The 21,466-nt window shown below is 47.9% G+C and overlaps 2 protein-coding genes across 4 annotated transcripts in view; both read left to right on the top strand.

Moving 5' to 3' along the window:
• The first annotated feature begins 1,137 nt into the window (after window positions 1-1,137).
• MRPS15 (mitochondrial ribosomal protein S15) lies at window positions 1,138-7,306 on the top strand. The gene is given in 9 exon segments (XM_079931378.1): window positions 1,138-1,362; window positions 1,668-1,712; window positions 2,607-2,682; window positions 3,511-3,559; window positions 4,040-4,124; window positions 5,401-5,459; window positions 6,715-6,906; window positions 7,158-7,221; window positions 7,224-7,306. Coding segments are annotated over 9 exon segments (777 nt in total). The 5' UTR covers window positions 1,138-1,226; the 3' UTR covers window positions 7,295-7,306.
• A 3,570-nt stretch (window positions 7,307-10,876) lies between these two features.
• Window positions 10,877-21,466, top strand: part of OSCP1 (organic solute carrier partner 1) — a 28,025-nt gene continuing 17,435 nt past the window's right edge. Inside the window, exons 1-3 of one of the 3 annotated variants that reach the window (XM_079927414.1) lie at window positions 11,724-11,836; window positions 13,893-13,965; window positions 20,920-21,074. In XM_079927414.1, coding sequence (XP_079783540.1) covers window positions 13,938-13,965; window positions 20,920-21,074 — 183 coding nt within the window. In that variant the 5' untranslated portion in view covers window positions 11,724-11,836; window positions 13,893-13,937. Of the gene's footprint in view, window positions 11,837-13,892; window positions 13,966-20,919; window positions 21,075-21,466 lie in introns of all 3 variants that reach the window. The other 2 variants (XM_079927413.1, XM_079927412.1) reach the window with 2 other exon arrangements.

Genomic DNA, 21,466 nt, shown 5'->3' with positions numbered 1-21,466 from the left:
AGAGGACTTGACAGCACTACTTGTCACACAGGGGTCATCCTAAATTCAGCTGGGAAATAGGGTAGCCACCTGGGTTTGCTAATTGCCATTAACCAAAGGAAAAATAAATTTCTCATATCTTTATGAGCGGAGGGAGGTTTGCAACTTGGAGCTGGGCACCTGCTGAAGTTAGGCTCCTACCCTCCAGCAGAAACTGGGAGACAGGGGCTCTATCTTTCTTAATGATTATATTTCAAAGAGCCGGCTCCCAGGTCCTTGAAAAACACATTCCTGGGTTGTAAAACTGGCAAGAGGCTTATTTAGCTTTTAAAAAGATTTACATAGATCTCAAAAGGGCAGAGAAAGAACTCACAGTTACAGGTATTCTAAAGTAAATGCTCTAAGAAAAGCAAGGGGCAGAAGAGTCTTTCCCTTTTTTGCACCAGAGACAATTAAGATTTATTTTTCCTACTTCTAATTGGCATTTGTCCTTACACCCCTCATTTCACAAATATCAAAGCTAGTATTTCTTGAATACTTAACTATATTCCGGGTGCTTTGCACACAACTGCCTCCGTTAATCCTCTAACAACCTAAAAGATAAGACACGGTTATTACCACTCCCATTTCATGGTTGAGTAAGCACACTGTGGCCCAGAAAGGTCGAGCGACTTGCACACAGAATCACACAGCCAGTAAACGGCTGAGCTAGGCTTCCAGCCCAGGGCTGTCCAAAATCAGCGACCTTAATCACCACGCTGCAACACTGCCAGAGAAGAGGCTGAAACCTAGTAGTTCTTACAGGGGTCCATCCTGCACTCTGGAGGGAGAGGGGGTGGAAATGCTAGGTTGGGGGAAGAAGACACGACAGGCCCCAGGGAAGCCCCCAAGATAATCGGGGCCCAAAGTCAGGAACATGGAGTAGGATTAAGGGCGGGAGGCATGCTCAAGAAAACGTGGCATCTTAAGAGTTTATACAGCACCGCACGCCACTAACGATGTCAGGCGACGACCAAGCTCCCTCAATCTCGCGCTACAGCTAACCAGACCTCTCCCCTCGACCCAACTTCGCGTCATCACGGAGTCCGGCCTGCCAATCCATCATCTCGGTCCTCATCTGCTCATCCGGTCTCGCAACTGCACTCGATTGGTCGAGCCTGAGCCAATATGGCGGCGCCCTAAACGAAGTCCGTACCGCGAAGGCGACGGCGGCCGTGGGGCGGGCCCCTCGGGGGTGAGAAGCTACCATGCTGAGGGCGGCGTGGAGGGCGCTGAGTTCGATTCGGACCCAGGCAGTGACCCAGGCCCCAGTCCTCGGGCTGCCGGGCGGAGGGTGCGCCAAGCTTCTCTCCGTCCAGCGGGACCTTCCCTCACGTCCTGGAGGTAAGGAGCTGAGAAGCCGGACAGCGAAAGTAGGGAAATGGGGTTCGGCGGAGATAGAGGGTACCCGGGAAGAGGTTAGGGGGGAGGGGGGGCGGAGTGTAGCGGCAGGAGAAAGAGTGGTGGGTGGGGGACAAGTAAGGCGCGGTGGGAGACACATGGGGTATTCGGGGTGCGGAAGAAATGGGACTGTGGTCCTCGCAGAGAGACCAAGACCTTGGAAGAAGGGTAACGCAAGGGCCGTAGACGAGAATCGAGGCTGGACTGTTGAAGGAGAATGTCCTCAGCCCCCACCCTTTTTTGTGTAGGTTTCATCCTCCGGGCCGCCCGCGGATATGCCACCCAGAAACCAGGTAGGAGCTCTTGGGTGGGATTTGGGGCGGAAGAGAGATTAGATTGCCTGGAAAGTTTGGGGTGGCCAAGGGGACAGAGGTGTCTACGTGGAGCCACTGGGGGGGACGGGGGTGCGGGGGACGGGGGGGGCCGGAGGTCCTGCGAAGAAGCCCACGCCCACCTTATGACAAAGCCGTGGGCCTGGAGCCTGCATGAAGGGCAAGAGGAGGGGAGGTGGAGGGTGGGATATAGCGCTTCGTGTCCGCCCTTCCGAGGGGGAGGGCCCGGTTTCCCACTCCCAGGCAGTCTGCATAGTTGTTCAGATCTCTTACTAAATCTTAGTGTTATTTAGTTAGTACTGTTTGCATAGCGGCAGAGCAGGGGCTGACTGGAGAAGACAAATTTCCCTCTCCCATGCTTCTCCCTCATCTACAAGCACACTCCAAGCCTGAGGGTTTCCTTTGATCTCTATTTGGTGTCTACAATTCAGGCATCTTAAAGTTCAGGGTCCCTTCTCAAGCCCCTTATTTCATTCATGCAGTTAGCCAGCGAGCATTAGTTGGGCGTCTATGCTGTGCTGGGCCACAGACCAGACGTGGGGGATTCAAAGGGAGTCGACCTCAGTCCGTCCACAGGAGCACCCATCCTAGCGGGACGTCTGATAACTGTAGAGCCAGACAGGTGTGTGAGAAGTGCAGGCACAGTACAGGGTCTTGGGAAAGGCCACCTACTCCCAGCATGAAATATCAAGGCAGAGGCCCACAGGATTTGCAGAGGAGAAACTGAGCCCGGGGTTACCCAGTGCCTTGCTTGAGACCGTGGATGTCTCTGACAAAGTTGGTGAGAAGAGCCAAGTCTGGGAGGATGGGCAGTGAGAGTTGACTCTGGGTGTTTTCTATTCCTCCACTGGACAGTCCAGCCCAGCCATGAAGATGACCCACCCCCTTCTATGCTGCTCAAGGACTACCAGGACATCCCCGGAATTGAGAAGTAAGCAGGAAGAAATCTCTTTGATGAGGCAGGGGGCCCTGGGAGGATTGGCAAGGAGGGGGCTTCGCGGTAGATGCTTGATGTATCTGCAGCTTGACTATGGAACAGGGCAGAGAACTATAGAAGCCCAGGAATGGTGAGGATGAGTGGGCAGCAGGGGCACACGGAGCACACCTGCTTGCCGTTTTTGTGCTCTGGGTAAAGACCCTCTACCATGAGATACCAAGGAGGCACCGTGCCTCACGGGTGTTTATAGAAATCTTTCATCTCTTGATCCTGTGAGGGAAGAAATAGTGTCCCCATTTTGTAGATTGTCAGACTGCCCAGTGTCATACAGCTCCTAAGGGGCAGAGCTGGAGTTTGAATCCAGGGCCGAAAGATACCAAAACCAGGATCCTCTGCTCAGCCCCTGTCCTGTGCAGTGGGAGCTGGGCAGTCCCTCCAGTCCCTCCCACTGTGCAGTGTGACATGAGAAAAAAACAATGATTGTAGAATTGAAGTGTCTCAAGAGAGACTGAACCATATTCCAGCTAAAATGGAAATCCTCTTTTTGCTCTCCCTGTGACAAGCCTGAAACACTTGAGCTGACAGCCCCAATTTTCTGTAGTTATCACATCATTCCGTGTTCACAGCCCAGCAAATCAGATCCGTGCTGACTTTGAATCCCTGAGAAATGGCACCCCGCTTCCAGAGAGACTCATGTTGTAAAAGAAATTTTCACTCATCCTTGGTTTTCAAACTAAAATGAAAACAGCATTGCTCCCCTTCCTTCTTCCCACCCACCACCCCTGCCGACACCTGTCTCTCATTGCTGTGGTTTTTCCACAGGGTTGATGATGTCGTGAAAAAACTCTTATCTTTGGAAATGGCCAACCAGGTGAGTGGCCTTTGCCAAGGCTTGGCCTCTCTCAGTCCTCTCCTCTGAGATTCTCTCCTACCCTGGTAACACCTCCCAGCCCATGCTTCTCAAGTCACAGCACTTATCCCACTCTCATTCTATATCCACTTGTCAATACCCCCAGACTGAGCACCTCCAAGGCCAGGACTGTCTTGTTTCCCATTGTACCCTTAGCACCTGACAAACAGTAGGTACTCGATAAAGATCTAATGCCTGAATGAGTGAGCACGGTTTGGGGACATTCATCCAACATTCTTCTGTCAGTGGCATTGGCCTTGGGCTCACCTAGATGTGAACAACCATGTGGTTGGCCAGAGGCCACACCCTGATGAGCAGAGTAAAGTCATGCCCTGAGCCTTATGGCCTAGTTGCTATGACTGTGGCCCTGGCCCTGGAGGTATGAGGGCAAGTTCTTACAGGGGGCAGACCTCACAGATTCTCGGTCTCTGTCTTCAACAGAAAGAGAAGCTAAAAGTCAAGAAAGAGCAGCTGATGAACAAGGTTGTGGAAAACCCTAAGGACACCGGCTCCCTGGAGGCTCGAAGTTGGTCGGGGGGCCCTGGGGGGGTCGGGGTGCAGGGGAGTCTGCTAGCTGGTACTTAATCCAGGCCCCTCACCTGCAGATACGCTGGTATTAGATGTGGCTTGGTAAAGGGAGAGACGGGAAGGACCAAGGACAGTGAAAACTGGACTCTATCCGTGATGCTGTAGTCAGCGCCCAGGTCCTGCCTCGTACCTACCTCTGTATGAGCTCAGGCCAAGCTCCTCAGGAACCAGAGCTTGTCTCTGTCTCCACTCTGCAGCTGAGGTGGTGTGAAAGGGCATGGGGTCAGGGCCAGCGTTCCCACTGCACTCTCTGCAGTGTTCCCAGAGCTCAGTGTGTGTACGGCAAGGGCCTGCTGTAGTGACAGCCTCTCCTTGGGGCCACCTTCTGCTTTTGCCTTTGCAATATAGGTTTGAGCTAAATAAGAGGATAGCTGAGGGAAGAATATTCTGGGGCTTTAGGAGATGAGTGGGAGCTGATAATTCTGAAAACTCATTAATGAAAACACAGAGATAAGGATGGCAGCTGGAAGGGAAGAGGCAAGGAGGAGACCCTTGACAGTCTTGGGATCTTAAATTATTACATTGGTGAGGACCTCCAGGGCAGTATTGAATCATAAACCGTGACAGCAGCCATCCCAGACTAATTCCTGAATTTAACAGGAATGTTCTAAAGTTTTACCATTAAGAATGCTGATTTGGGATTTGGGGTTTGGGGATGATACCTTCATAAGATTAAGGAACTTCCCTTCCTTATACTTTGCTTTCTAAAGGAAAGATAATCCAAAGGCTTTTGAGATCTTGAAGTTCAGAGTGCTCTGGGAGTGATAGAGAGGTGTACAAGAGCTTTGGTGATTGTTATTCCTTGAGGTCTTCTTTTTTTTAATTTATTTTATTTTATTCTTGGCTGCGTTGGGTCTTCGTTGCTGCACGTGGGCTTTTCTCTGGTTGTGGTGAGCGGGGGCTACTCTTCGTTGCGGTGCACGGGCTTCTCATTGTGGTGGCTTCCCTCTTTTGCAGAGCGTGGGCTCTAGGCACGGGGGCTTCAGTAGTTGTGGCACACAGGCTCAGTAGTTGTGGCGCTCGGGCTTAGTTGGTCCGCGGCATGTGGGATCTTCCCGGACCAGGGCTCGAACCCGTGTCCCCTGCATTGGCAGGCAGATTCTCAACCACTGTGCCACCAGGGAAGCCCTTCCTTGAGGTCTTAAAACATAACCAGGGTCTGGCTCTTCCTTCCTGTGTGCCCGGCTCTCATCCTCTGTGGTTTGTGGTTTCAGTTGTTGCCTTGACTGTCAAGATCCACAGTTATGAAGCACACATGCAGAAACATCGAAAGGTAACCCTTGGGCCTCACTCACGGCTAGCTGGGGGAGAGGAGCCTGAGCACTGATGGGCTCTGGGTCCAGAGAAACAGCTTGAGAAGCCAGGTGGCTAGAGCAGCAGAGCACCCACCCCTCAGCTGCGGTGGGAAACACACTTCCCTTCCACCTCCAGGGGTGAAATGGGAGCCTTACAGGACAGTGCTGAGTGTCACTAATGGTCAAGAACACAAACTTCAAAGCAAGGGCACAGCGTGTGGCACATAGTGGGCGCTCAATAAATAGTTGTTGAATGCGTGCATGGAGTCAGATTGCCCCAAGTTCAAATCCCAGCTCTGCCACTGCCACTTAACTGGCTGTGTGGCCCTGGGGAAGTTACATGTCCAAGCCTCAATTCTCCTGTCAAACGGGGATCATAATAGTACCCACCGACAGGATTGCAAGGACTGTATGAAGTAATGGCAGCCAACATGACGCATATAAAGTATTTAGGCCTCATGCTAAATACTTCACATGCATCAGTTCATTTAACCCTTATACTTGTCTTTGTATCCCATTGTACAGAAGAATGAGCTAGGCTGGCATAATGAAGTTATCCCTCCAGGCACAGGCACACCACTAGGAAATGATGTGCTAGGACTTGAAACTTGGTGATCTTGCTCCAGGGCCCACACTCCTAACCATTCTGCTGGATCTCAGCACAGTGTCGGACACAGAGCTGCTATAATTAGGCAATTGCTGGTATTTTTAATAAACACACAGTTGTGAACACAGACTGGCCCAGCTCCACACCTAGCACCTCAGTGTTCCCTGAAGCTAGTTGAGCTGTTCCTTGGAGATCCGAGTTGGAGTATGGAATGCCAGCCCCACTGAGGGAGCAGTGCCTGGCTGAGGGCAGGGGTTTTCCTAAGCCTTCCCTCCTCTCCACCCCAGCTGATAGTTTGCTGAGCTGTGCTGAGGCTGAGTGGGTGGTACAGGGGTAAGAGCATGAGATGTGGAGTCAGACCACTAGACCTGGATTCAGGGTCTAACACAAGGTCCCGACCCAGCAGTTCTAGAACCTTTAATGAATCAGTTAACATCTATGAGCCTTTATTTTCCCATCTGTAAAATGGGAATAACAGTAACACTGCCTACCTCAGAGTTGCACTAATATTTGCCTAAGATTGTGGGGAAGTTTCATTGCCAGGGTAAAATGACCATCCTTTGCTACTGTGAAGTGGCACAGCACTTATTTACATAATACTCAAAGTAATACCAACTCTCGTACAGGACAAAGCCCACAAGCGCTATCTACTGATGAGCATTGACCAGAGGAAAAAGATGCTCAAAAACCTCCGCAAGACCAACTATGCTGTCTTTGAGAAGACGTGCAGGGAGCTGGGGATTGAGTACACCTTTCCCCCTCTGTACTACCGAAAAGCCCACCGCCGCTGGGTGACCAAGAAGGCCCTGTGCATTCGGGTACGAGTCGGGACTGCTGCTTTGGTTGCCCCACTCCAGGACCGTGGTGGGGAGAGCATAAGGGAGGGGTCGTCTGTTTCTGAGCAAGGCGTGGAGCTGGCCCCGAGGCTTTGAGGTGGCTCCCAGGGCACGAAGCCCATAGAGAAAGGCTAGGGTGACCATCTGGGGGAGTCACTTCCCACCCCAGATGCTCGAAGTCTGAGGTTTTGCATAGCATTACAAAGTTTTTTCCTGCCCTCTCTCATCCCCAGGTTTTCCAAGAGGCTCAAAAGCTGAAGAAGCAAAAAAGGGCCTTAAAAGCTGCAGCTGCAGCAGCCAGAAACAGCGCCAGAAGAACCCAGAGAGGCCTTCCAAAACTGGACCAGAGGCAATCAAAGGAAACCAATAAATGTTAAAATTATGTCTTGCTGCCTTAAAGAATAACAGTAGACAAGGTGGGGCTCTTAGTGGCCTGAGGACGAGGAAGAATTCATTCCATCATGGAACTCTGGGGTCCCGGGGATATCTGAGGCAGAGTCCCTGCCCTCACATGCCACGGGATGCATTCTCATAACGCACCTCACACACACTCACAGAAACAACCCCCTGTCCTCCAGGGGCCATTCAGTGGAGGCAAGACTGAGCACACAGCAGCACAGAGGAAGCGTGAGGAGGCCAGCATACGAACTCCCTTCTAGATGGGGCCGTATAGGATGAGTGGAAGTTCACTGGGCAGAAATGGGAGCGAGGGCATCCCGGGCAGAAGGAATTGCAGGTGCAATTGCAGGCAAAGAAGTGTACAGGTGCATGCTGCATTCAGAGAGCAGCAGAACTGGACATACAACTTGACGGGTAAGCTGAAGCTGGGATATGAGAGGTTTCCTATGCTGGCTGAGGAGACTGTACACGGTCCCCTACGGAGAGGGGAGACAGTTATGGTTTGAAAACCAAAGGCGTGATGATGGTAACAAGGCTGTTTGATAGTTAAGCAGCATCAGTGTGGAGGTGGATGGGAGGGAGAGAGATCAGAGCGATTGATTGATTGGGGGGCAGTGGTTTTGGTGTTCAGATTGAGAATGGTAAAAGCTACAGGTCCTGTCCCTAAAACTGCACATGTACATAACATTGCTTATAAATTCTGGGGTGTCATGGATAAGCCCTTCCCCACAAAGCCCACCCACTTACACCAAGTTAAGTGCCAAGGCCTTGAAGCCTGAGTATGCTTAGCATGTTTGAAGAACCCAAAGAAGACAGTGTGTCCAAAACTGAGTGAGCAAAGAGAAGAGTAGGAGGTCCGAGAAGCAAGCAGAAACCAGGTAATATGAAGCTTGTGGGGTGTATTAGTCTGTTCAGGCTGCCGTTTTTAAATACCATAAACTGGGACTTCCCTGGTGGTCCAGTGGTTAAGACTCTGCACTCCCCATGCAGGGGACCTGGGTTCAATCCCTGGTCAGGGAACTAGATCCTGCATGCTACAACTAAGAGCCTGCATGCCACAACTAAAAGATCCAGTGTGCCACAACTAAGATACAGTGCAGTCAAATAAATAAAATACCATAAACCAAGTGGCTTGTACAACAAATTTATTTTTCCACAGTTCTGGAGGCTAGGAATTCCAAGATCAAGGTGCTGGTCTGTTTGGTTTCTGATGAGGAATCTCTTCCTGGCTTGCAGATGGCTGCCTCCTGACTATGTCCTCACATGTGGAAGGAGGGAGAGACGGGGAGAGAGAGTGAATCTCTTCCTCTTATAAGGGCATTAATCCCATGATGAGGGCTCTAACCTCGCGACCTAATTCTCATGATCTCCTAAAGACCCCCAAATACCATCACATTGAGGGTTAGGGCTTCAACATTTGAATTTGGGAAGGACAAATATTCAGTCCATATCACTGTGGGGAAGACCTTAGACTTCATTCTGAGTAAGAAAGGAAGCCAGAATTCTTAAGCAATGTTTTTTTGTACGTGTGCGATTTTAGGGACAGGACTTGTAGCTTTTATCTGATTCTCAATCTGAACACCAGTACCCCTGCCATTGAGGAAAGCCGGAAAGGAAGGAAGGTGTGTTAAAGTGATGTCCAAAGAGCAGCTGGAGACAGGTTTGGGAGTTACGTTTAGAGTGACCCAAGCCATGGGTGTGAGTGAAATTGCCCAGGGAGGGAATGTAAACAAAGAAGAAAGGACCATGTCTGGATGGGAAGAATGATCTCTGAGGGCATAGCCTGAGTCAGGAGGAGTAGCCGAGGTTAAGGGGAAGGTGAAATGAGGGTGGAACAGAGGACCTGGGATCCTGCAGAATCAGAAATGAGATGAGAGGGTCAGAACTGAAGATGAGCTGCTCAAATACCACCTCAAGAACAAGAGGGAAGGCCTTTCATGGGGCAGGACTCACAGCTACTTAAGAGGTATTGTGTGGAGGGCCAGGTGCTGACATGTAAGGGGGCTAGTGGAAAGAAGGCAAGAAAAGGAACACATTCGCACATTCGTGGAACAGGCCCTTCGGGAAAGGCATTGTTTCAAGTGCTGTGTTAGGCACATTAACTCATTTCATCTTTAAAGCCGCCTTTACCTATTTGGCCCCCCTCACCATATTGGCATAATTATCCTCATTTTACCGTGAGAGAATTAAGGCTCAGAGAGGTTAGGTAATTTGTCCAAATTCACACAGCTGGTTAGGGGCAGGCAAGGATTCAAACCCACATCTGTCTTGACTCCAAAGCCCATGTTCTGTTCATTATCACACAGCCTAGGGCAAAAAGTGGTCTGAGAAGCTCTGGTAATTACACTGTAGCAAACTCTAAAGGCTTTAGCAACCAGGCAGACAGCATAATGCATGAAGGCCAGGTGTAAGATGATGATGCTAAGCTGCTTGTTACATTTCCATCCTAGTTATATTCCCTTTTGTGCACAGACCAGGCAAGATCAAATCAAAGCCTTGGGCTGCAGGCTTTCAATTACTGTGTAGTATCCAATGCTGAGATGTCAGTTAAGGACCAAAAAGTCTTCATGGTGAAGCAGTTTCAGTAGAGTGGAGGGAGCTGAATCCAGTGGTAGTGAGGTGGGGAATGAGGATGTTATGGAAATTCAGGTTGTGAGTGTAGACTACTCTTTTTTTTTTTTTTTTAATTTTATTTTTTGGCTGCATTGGGTCTTCATTGCTGCGTGCGTGCAGGCTTTCTCTAGTTGTGGGGAGTGGGGCCTACTCTGCGTTGCGGTGCACGGGCTTCTCATTGCAGTGGCTTCTCGTTGCGGAGCACGGGCTCTAGGCACACGGGCTTCAGTAGTTGCGGCATGCAGGCTCAGTAGTTGCAGCACGTGGGCTCTAGAGCGCAGGCTCAGTAGTTGTGGCGCACGGGCTTAGTTGCTCCGTGGCATATGGGATCTTCCCAGACCAGGGCTCGAACCCTTGTCTCCTGCATTGACAGGTGGATTCTTAACCACTGCGCCACCAGGGAAGTCCCTAGACTACTCTTTTTAAAACTCGGCTTTGGGCTTCCCTGGTTTCTCCATATTAATTGCTCTCTTTTCTTCTCCACGGGCCTGGCTGCTAGGCTAAATTTCAGAAGACACCACTTTTAGTATGACATCCCTTCAGTGGCTCTCTACTGTTTGGCAGATCACAGGTGAAATGCCTTTGTATGGCATTCAAGGCTGTCCACTCTGGCCAGTAGGCAGTAGAGAGCCACTGAAGGGATGTCATACTAAAAGTGGTGTCTTCTGAAATTTAGCCTAGCAGCCAGGCCCGTGGAGAAGAAAAGAGAGCAATTAATATGGAGAAACAGTAATGCAGATAGAAAGAAATGAAGAGGTAAATTTGAGAAAGATTTTGGTGGAAAAAGCAGAATTGGTGACATAAGAGGACCAGGGGGAGGGAGTTGGAAACCAAGGCTAAGGTTTCAAGCCTGATTGGCTGGAGGGGAAGATGATGAGTAGGTCATAGAAGTATTGAAATTTACAGAAATGGTTGCTCATCAAAGTAAAAATGTGCAACAGGTGATGAAAATGTGATCCTGGAGCTCAAGATGGGGGTGAAGTATGTGGTCACTGCCCTCAAAGCAGAGAATTGGATGCCAGGCCTGCTCTACAGCGTGGGGGGTAGCTTCGGAGAGCCCCCAGCACGCGTCTTCCGACAGCGGGACAGACGTGAACAGGCCTGGTTTGCTTCCCGGTGTGTGAAACAGGAGGGGCTACACTCCAAGTAGCTTTCAGGGAGGAAATGCAAATAGGTCCTTCCCCCACCTAAAAGTCAGTTACCATTTTATTGAGTGCTTTCGTGGCATTTTGTGATCGCAGTAACTCCTCTCTGCAACCCTGGGAGGTGGGTGTCCCCTCCATTTTCCTATGAGGAAGCCCAGGCTCGAAACACCTGCCCCAAGTCAAACAGCGAGGAAACTGCAGAGCTGGGATTCAAACCCAGGTGTGTCTGCCCGGAGTCTGCTCTAAAGTTTTGCTTGGGTTTCCCTGGTTCAGGGGCACGTGGGCACGTGAGCACGCGGGCCGGCGGGGTGAGGGTGACCGCGTGAAAGAAGCCGGGCCGCCAGCCCTGCCGGGTTCTCACCCATCCGTCGGGGCTCAAGAAACTCAAAACAGGCGCTGCGGGCCTAAGGCCCAAGCCGCACCCACCTCCGGCTCGGACCAATCCACCCTGTAGGTCTTCGCCGCCCCGCCCAATACGCGTCCGCCCCCGGGCTCCTCCCAACAAGCGGCCTGTTGATTGGCTCTTCTTTGCCGTCCGCCGTGTTGCCTAGCAACCGGGCTTCGAGGATGCGTCTGATGGGCCTCCAGGCCTCTGGCTACCAAACCTCCGGGCTCTGTACCAGCTGCGTTCGCTTCCGACACCATGTCGGTGCGGACGCTACCGCTGCTCTTCTTGAACCTGGGTGGGGAGATGCTTTACATCCTGGATCAGCGGCTGCGAGCCCAGAACATCCCGGGAGACAAGGCCCGAAAAGGTGAGAGGGACCAGGCCCGCACAGCCAGCCCCCGCCCCCGCTCTCGCAGCTAGAGCTCCCCAGCCAGGCCTCTTTACAGACTGACCAACACCCCTGCACCCTGCTCTCTCGTAGCCATGGACCTCTTTCACAACCCACAGCTCCATCCAGGCAGAGCTCTCATGAGCAAAGTCCCCAAAAGATCGTTTCACCGCGGAGGGATTTAATAACCCCGTTGGATATTATTAGGGAACCTGACCCCCCCCCCGCCATTTACTCATCCCCTTAAATTGGAGATGATTTCCCAATCTCTCTTGACAACCGGTCCCTTCCAAATGTGGGAGTCCCAGTGGCCCACCACCTGGCGACACACTCTGCTAGTCCGAGCATCTTCTTTCCCCCCAGGGAAGCTTCTGAGCCTCCATTCCTCTGTGTGGTATCCTCCTTCATAAACTGGAGGCCAGTCTTGCTAAGTTCAGAAGCTATTTCTCGAAAGGTGAGGTTCTGAAGTAACATAGATAAATAAGAAAATAGAAGACAAGTTGTAAATCTTTTCCCTTCACAATTGTTTGGAGAGAATGCAATTGTGGAAGTAATGATATGAGAGCTTCTAAAGTGCAAAATGTGCCTCCCGTGCACAGCACATCTAACCCCAGAGGAATGTCCACCCAGAACTCTCTGCCACCCCTTTTCTCTCCCTTTTTCCCCCTCTTCCCAACCAACAACTGTTTTCACCAAGTTTCCTGGATTAACTATGAAGGAGATATTATATTTCAAGGTAGAGGAAGAAAAGTTGGTACAAAGGTAACTGACATAGCCGCTGGTTAAAACATTCTATCCAACAGTTTCTGTATGCTCTATTGATGTTAAACATACAAATTCAGATGTTAAGCATATATATTCAGATATTCACTACTGTATCTGTGCAACTGAGTCCAAGTCCATGCATAAAGAGATAAAAGAACTCCCTATAGCATACCTCCTCCATTCATTCTGTACGCTGCTGCCAGTGAGCTTTCTAAACTGCAAATCCGTCCACACTTCCTGCTACTTGAAACCCTTTGTCAGCTTTCCACTGCTCTCTGGATGGAAGCCAAGTCCTTGGCAGGACATTTCAGGGCCCTTCCTGATCTGACCTCTGTCCACCTCTGCAGTCCCACCTTTCACCACTGCCTGCCTCCTACTGTGTATCTTAATACCAAACTGCTTGTAGGTCTCCATTTAAAGCATGTTCATTCGTGTTTGCATGCTAGTAATTCCCATTCTACCCCACACCTCCCATTTCCATGCTAGTTATCCCCTTGCATCCTGCATTATTCAGCTTAAGAACCATCTCCCTCTCATCTCCGCATGGGAAAGGGCCTGTGCATACTCCCATAGCACCCCAGTGTGTCCCTCTCTACCTTATCGCTGACCACATTATACTGAAATGGTCTGTATATGCGTCTGTCTCCCCCATGTGATTGTCTTATTCATCTTTGTATTCCAGCACCTAGCATAATGCCTGCAACAGAATAAATCAGTGCTCGGTAAATGTTTGTTGAACTGCTGTTTTGTATGACATTGCCATTTCTTCCTCAAAAGGGTTCTGTTTTCCTTGGCGCTATGTTATGTGATTTCATCTGGGCTATTGGCACTAGTGAGCTGACAGGTAGTTCTTGGACTGGTAGTCTACATCTTGGAAGGCAGTGTAAATTAGCAATTAAGAGCATGCTCTCTGGAGTCATACAGATATGGGTCCCAATTCCAATTTTGCCATTTAACTAGTTGTGCGACCTTGGAGTGTAACCTCTATAAGCCTGTTTCTTTCTCCATAAAAGGGGAATAATAATATGCACTTTACAATGAATTTGTAACGATCGAATGAGGTCATGTATTTAACACGTTTAACCCAATGAGTAGCAGGTGCAGTCTTTCAGGAGGCAGTCTGGGCAAGACCCTGTGAATACTAGGGGACTGGCTTCCTTTGTGTTCAGGAGCTGCAGTCCTTCTGGGTTTGCTAGATACAGCTTCAGGGAGTTTCAGCCACCTTTCATAATTCACCTTCACTCATTCCTTCCACTCATTCCTTCCACAGTTGGGTTGAGTGTCAGATGCCATGTGAGATGCTGGGTGGAGCCTGATGCAGCCCTTCTGCACATTCACTGGAGGTAGGGCTTTTGATCAGTCTGTCCAGTAACTGATTCTAAACCTGGGGGATATGTCTTCCTAATACAACAACAACAAACATTTTTTTTTAATTTATTTATTTTATTTTTTTGACTGCATTGGGGCTTCGTTGCTGCACGCGGGCTTTCTCTAGTTGCGGCGAGCGGGGGCTACTCTTCATTGCAGTGCGCGGGCTTCTAATTGCGGTGGCTTCTCGTTGCAGAGCACGGGCTCTAGGTGCATGGGCTCAGTAGTTGTGGCACACGGGCTCTAGAGCGCAGGCTCAGTAGTTGTGGCACACAGGCTTAGTTGCTCCGCGGCATGTGGGATCTTCCCGGACCAGGGCTCGAACCGGTGTCCCCTGCATTGGCAGGCGGATTCTTAACCACTGCGCCACCAGGGAAGCCCCAAAAAACATTTATTAAGCACTTACCATGTACCATAGACGTCTCTGAACACCTTAATCCCCACAACTATCTTATCATATAGGTAATAGTCCTGTCCCCATTTTACAGATGGAGAAAGTAGGCTAATTTGCCCAGGGTTACATAGCTGGTAAGAGGAAGAGTAAAGGATTTAAACCCAGGTCATCGGACTCCAGAGCTCATACTCTTCACCCGTATCCTTAACTGCTGCCCTGTACTTCCATACCCGAGGGGACTGTGTCAGAATCTTTGAGGGGGGAGTGGGGTAGGGAGGGGACTGGAAGATTGGGAGGAGACAGAGAGGTTTGAAAAAAAAATACAGTATAACCACTGATTTTGTAAAAGAAATGACAGAAAGTAGTTAGTTGATGAGGACCTGCAGAAGACAGAGCGAGAAAGCAGGGCAGAGAGTGCGGGATTCAAAACATCGAGAAACACTCATCTCTTCCACCACTTAGAGTTGGCGTAGCTGCAGGAGCAGGGGCCTCTGTGACAAATGCCCCTGCACAGAGGCCTATAAAACACCAGACACGGTAAACTAGTCCTCATTGAAGCTTTGAATGGAAATCGTATTTCTTCTAGATGTTTTCACTGCCTTATACAACTAATTGGTCTCCTGGAGGCCATCCTGCTCCCACAAGGCCAGTGCAGATCTTGCAGTTCTTCCCCACAGTGCAGCCTCTAGTTTAGAATTCAACAGAAAGGAAGTGCTGTCTCTGTGGGGCAACTTTTGAGTGTTGCATATTGAATGCGGTCCCATGTTTAAGCAATCGCGAGAATAATAAAAGCTGCCTTCGCCTCACTCCCACCCTCTTAAAGATACTCATCAGTAAGACCCTCTTACGTTTTGTCTACGTTCCTCAGCTGACAAGGGGAAACTGAGGCATGGGGCCATGAAGTGATTTTCCCAAGATGCGCAGATCACAGCGTAGTACTGAGCAACCGAATGCTGTGAGGTTCTGTTTTTATTTTTCTAGTTCCAGTTTAACAGGCAGCTCTGGATATCTTTGGGCCTACCTCCCACTCAAAATATAAGTAAAGTGGAATTGTCACAAACAAGTCGTCTGGAGAAATAATAGAAAAACAGGGCATCCTTTACCTTCCCCGATCCTCAGGAGGAAGTGGGCCAGGAGCACACAGCACGACAGAGACCTCTGCTGGAGCTGATTGTCACTGCCTGCGGGAGTGCCTGGTAGCCCTGGGCATGTGTTAGCCAGCTCTGTTTTGTCAGCAGCAGGTAATCACTGTCCCTTAGGGTAGGTGAGCCCCTGGCAGCCCCTCTGTTCCCAAACACACCTTCAGGAGGGTTGCAGCTCTATCTCTCTGAATTCCCACGAGCCTATCAGGCAAGACCGCCTGTAAAATAAATGCCACGAAATGATAGAAGATGCGGACATTATGCCAAAGAAGCCAGCATCTGCTTTAAGAAGGCCAGACTCTTGGTGCTGCTTCCCCAGTGTTTTCTCTCCTAAACCCTGTGACTCTTGTGGGAGAAAGATGATGAATTTTCCCAGCGGAGTCTGACATTGCAGTGGGAACCCTTTGCAGTTAGTTAGGACATGGCACTGGCTGTGCTTTCAGGCCAATCTCTTCGAAGCTGTTGGTATTGTGTACTGAAGGCACATATATGCTTTGCTTATAACCTCAGAAATCACCTCTCAAACAATCTAGTGCAAATGTTTCCAAACTACACCAAAATACAAAATGTTTTTGAAATGTGGATGTGTGTGGAGCTCTGTTTATCTGTGGGTGGTTTCTCTAGATTGTAATCTCTCCCAAAAAATTAAGGAAAAACAAAAATCACCATCCTTTATGGGTGGTGTCCAAAGTTCTGCAATAGAGAAAGCAGAATTAGGAGAGAAGCCAGCTAAGTGCCTGATGTGTCTGTTTCATCCCCACAACAACCCTACAAGGTAGGTGCAGTTATCATCCCCCTTTCACAGATGAAGAAACTGAGGTTAAACAAGCTGTTTGAAGTTATCTAGCTAGTAAGTGGTAGAGCCAGGTCTCAACCCATAAAGGGTCTTGATTCTCACAGGTTTCTCTAGCCAAGTACATTTTTCCTTATTTGGTCTCTTCTTGGCATCTCCCTGACTACCTTTGTCCTCAGGAGCTTTCTGTACATCGTTATTTCCCTCTTTTTACATAGAAGTCATGCTTCTCTCTATAAAAAGTAAATCAGAAACAAATAGACTTTTTTCCCTATTAATTCACATTTCAAGATTTTTTAATTTGAGCAGTTCTGTCTGTACTCTAGAAAGCAAAATCTTACAGTAATAAGAAAATCTGGTTGTGAAGAAAGAAAATCCTTTCTCTCCCTGTTCTTGGGGTCATTCTTCCTTGTGGAAGTTAGTGTTTTTAAAAGCCTTGTATTGAATGACGTGTATTTTCAGAGTGTTAGAGGGGATGACTTCATGAGCCTTTCAAGCTAAACCCCAGGGTAGCTAGTCCTCCTGAGCTTCCTCTCCTCCTAAGCCACCCTCTGTAAGATAACAACCCCCCTAGGGCTTTTTTGGAACTTGTTGTTTAACCATCATCCTTTTAAGAGTTTCAAATGGAAGGCAGAGCATTTGCATTAAACGTTAATGCAAACATGAAAACTAAAGTTTCATAAGCCAGGTAATTGGAATTGGTATTTTTAAAGTCTCATTGAAAATAACGTTCTTGCTTCATGAACTGGTGTTTTCTTTTTATATGCTTCATGTAGATGAATGGACAGAGGTGGACAGAAAACGAGGTATGCTATTTCGGGGCTGCATGTATTCAGTCTGCATCCACAGGTTCACCCAGTCCTTCATCAGCGGGGCTTAAAGTGGGACCACTCTAAATATTTCCAAATAAAAGCATAGGTGTGAGTTTCTCTTTAGCTGAGACATCGGTTATACATTTGAATCTTTTACTTAACTAAATACAGAGTGGAAGATGAAAACCAAGGAAACATTGGCCAAAGGACCATATTGCACCTGAGGTATTTGTCCCTTTTCATCAGTTCCAAGCTTTGCAAGGATAGCTGGAGCAGTAGCTATATTTCTGGATAGGCTGTCCTATTTAGTCATCCTTAAAACAATTCTGTGATAGCATCGTGTAGCCTAAGAGCTGTTCTGCTTAGCACACGGAGATATCTGTTGAACAACCGAGAAAAATGGAAGCCTATGGCTGCATGGCCGCCGGGATTGCGTGCAGAAGGCATGACACGCATGCACTATGGCCTTATCATGCCAAATCTTCAGTTTCCTCTTCACCTACAACTAGCAGCAAACCTGAAAAAGCTGTCTATTCCTCAGAATAAAACCTTAGCCTTTCTCACCTTTAACTGTCACGAATATCTTCCATCATTTGACATTGGGGTATAGTTTATGCACGTCATAGCCAACGTCCTCGATATTTTAAGTGCTCTCCCCACACCAAGTATGCTGAGGAGATAATGTATATAATATTTAAGAGCACAAGCATTAAAATCAAACAACCCCATTCTAATTTCAAGTCCACCGTCTGCTGTGTCATCTTGGACTTCAGTCTTTCTAAGGCTCAGTTTTCCCCCTTGACAGAATTGGATAATAATTCAGAGCTGTCCTGGGGTTTAAATGAGATAATGCATGGAAAGTTCTAAGCCCAGTACTTGGAACATAATAAGGCTTCAAAACATGGTAATCATCCAGAAGTAGTAGCTTCGCTGTTTTACCCTTGGTTCCAAGTTGTATGTTCCCATAAACAATAAAATTTGCAGCAGAGGTAGCTGATAAAAACTCAGTTGCTTTCATCAAGAGAATTATTTCATCAGGCCAGGCTCGAAGAAAAGCCCAATCGAAGTGGTTGATACTCTTTTATGATATTTCACAACCATCTTTCACCACTTCTCTTGAGCAATTTTTGGCCCACCTCTTGATGCACGGCAGAACTTCAGGTGAGAAGCATGGATTTTGAAGACTCTTCATGTAAGTAATTGAATCACTGGAATTTATCTTAACTTAAGCATCTAAAAATAATAAGCAGAGCCTGACTTCATAATCTGACCCCGGTATTAGAAGCCTGTTATGTGAAGAACTTAGTTGTTGACCCTTCCAGTGCACCTGTGAAAAACCACCCCACTCCCTGGCTTTAGTCTCCTGATGAAATCTGGCTGCTAGCACATTCCTGCCTCATGAAAGTATGCAGAGCTCGTGAGAGTGCCAGAAACCAACACCGGCACCAACTGACAGATCGGGTTAAAACTATTTCTCAGGTTTAACTTGAATACGGTGTGGGCTGCTACTCTTGGGCAAGGACAAAGTTTACTTCCCCTTTGTGCCCTGCTGTTCATCTCAGTGTCTGGTACTCAGCAGGCCTACGTCAACCAAGTGCCAGGTGAAGCACACTGTGAGATATAAGCATGTTAATTTGTGCCCCCAAAGAATTAAGTGAAAGGTGGGCACTCTGGGTGCCAGGGCCCAACAGTAAAACTGCCATTTCCTCTTGGGGACATTTGTGTTCAGTGCTCTGCCCACAGGGACAGGGCCTGTTGTGCTCTCTTTCCAGCAGGAGAACTTTCTGGAAGTTCTTTTGCAAGGAGCCATGGTGATACATAGCTTGTTCACTTCCCCCCGGGGGAAAGGCTTCATTTTGCTTTTTACTTTGCCAGAGTGGCTAACAATCACCTTGGGATTGTCTTTCCTTTAGAGCTGATTTATTTGAGTCTAAGCTAATTTCCTAGGTTCTGCTAAAGGCTCAAAGACCCTAGGGACATATTTCAGCCCCTAGGGGAATGGGAGCTCTTTGTAAGCGTGAACATAATCAGAGCTGGTGTGATTCTTTAACTTGAATTCTTCCTCTTTGGCACTCCTCCCTGGCCTACATACACCTATGGAAAATTCTTCAGATTCTCTCTTCTGAGGCTTTATACGTGTCTTTCCATTTGTAGCTATTTCCTTGCAAATTCTACATGTTATATAGGCTGTGGTAAGAAAAATGTCAGAAAGCCCAATTTATTGCAGGTCCTTGCTTGGTTAGGTCAAAGGCAAAAGGCTGTGCTTGAGGCAAACCCAGAAGAGTTCATCTGTCTCTAGGGAGACAGTGGGGAAATGTTAGTGCACACCGAGGGTAAGCTGCCCCGGGTTGGAACTGTCCAGTGTGAGGGATGCCCTGTGTTGGTAATGGATGTGATTCTTCCTCACTAATGGGATGGAGTATAGAGTAAAATCCAAAGGTCAAGTGTGAGTTCAACACTTCTGGAAGGAGTCAGAGTCGGTTCGTTCTTTTGTGTCTTGGGTGGGGAGTGGGGAGGGAGGTGTTTCCCTTCCCCCTCTCCCCTCTCTCTGTAGCCCTTCCATTTAAGATTTAAGTACGACTAGCCCTCAGCTCCCCGCTTCTCCCCAAAACTGCCCTTTGAGATACTTTAAAATGCTGGCCTGAGCCCTCAGTGTACGTCTATCAGTTACTTACAGGTTGAGAGGGTGCCCGAAATCATGACCTTGCCTTCACTCTCTAAGATACAAGGCCACAGCCAGTCACCTGGTGTGTCCTCTGTGTGGCAAGAGAAAGAGGCGTCTGTATCTTTCAGCAATAATCACCCATGTTTGATAATTGATTTTGTATAATTATGTTAAGTAACAAGTTTTCTTTCAAATTTTAATTACTATGAATGTATAGTCTCAGGATCCATATACCCTCACCTTTAGGCAGGAATATATCTGGCTTAATTAAGAATAATCTGTGTTCAACCATACCCGTTCTTATTTCTTGTACCAAAGGGTTTTCCTAGCCCTCAACTAATGTTATTTGAGTAGCACAAAATATCTAAATGAATGAGTGAATGAAAAACTAGAATTGTAGAAACTTTGGTGTGCACATGCCTTAGGACCTTTTATTCTCACTGTATGGACATTTTCCATCTGAACAACAGTATGAGACATATCACTACAGTATAATATCAATATTATAAATCATATATAGAAATTAAGGCATCCTAAAATGTTTATCTGAAGTACACATCTTATAGAAACATTAGAAAAGTTTTAATCTCTAACCAGTGGGTAGACTTGTCTATTTTTGTAAACAGTTTTGCAAAACAAAAAAGAGTCAGTTACCATTATAGGTCCCATTTTTATAAAATTTAATTTTAAGTAAAAATGTTATAAACTTGCTAAACAAACAAAACAGCATGATGCTGTTTATCATTTTAAGGTAGAGCTCTAATCGAAAAGAATCTTTTTTAAAGATTCTAATAGGAATCTATTTTAAAGAAAGAAGAAACTTATCCCCTATCACCAAGTGAGATAATGTATGTAAAAGTGGTTTGTAACCGTTGAAGCAGAGCGTATTTGTACATTGTCACATGTATGTTTGCCCTGAGATGGTCTCATAAAGCACTCCTGACCCTGCTTTCTACTGGGACACCTGTGTGGTTTCTCCCCAGGGAGCAGATCTCACCAAACACATCCACATCCCCACTCTACATAGGCCCAGCTCCTCCATTCCATTCATACACAGGGAGCATTTCCTGAATAAAGCTTCCGCCAGTACCTTGTTCAGCTGCATCTTCTCTTGTCTCTACAGTTCTGAATGACATCATCTCAACAATGTTCAATCGAAAGTTTATGGAGGAATTGTTCAAACCCCAAGAGCTCTACTCCAAAAAGGCCCTGAGGACAGTCTACGACCGCCTGGCTCACGCCTCCATCATGAGACTAAACCAGGCCAGCATGGATAAGGTGAGCAGACAGCTGCCTCTGTCCCCTGGGCTGCATTTCTTGTGGACGATCACAGACTAGAATCAAATGAGATGACGTATGCAGTGGTGCCCGGCAAAAGACAGGCACATGTAAACATGCGTTGTTCTTGAGTTTCAAGTGGGGAAGGACCTCAGAAGTCATCTGCACCAACCCCTGTGTTGTTTATTCCATTGTGTCACCCAAAGAGTGTGCTGATTTGCATGTCCATGTTTAGGAACACCTTAACCCAATACAAGCACCCAACCCTAAAAGCTTTAATTCTGCTTCTTCCTTAACAAAGTTCAGCTCTGCAAACCAGGCATTTTTTTAAAAAGCCAATTCAAAACTGCTCAGTCTTTATGGGGTTGGCCAGAAAGTTCGTTTGGGTTTTT

The sequence above is a fragment of the Stenella coeruleoalba genome, assembly GCF_951394435.1.
Source record: "Stenella coeruleoalba genome assembly, chromosome: 1".
NCBI lineage: Eukaryota > Metazoa > Chordata > Mammalia > Artiodactyla > Delphinidae > Stenella > Stenella coeruleoalba.
This window is presented reverse-complemented; position numbering and strand designations above follow the sequence as displayed.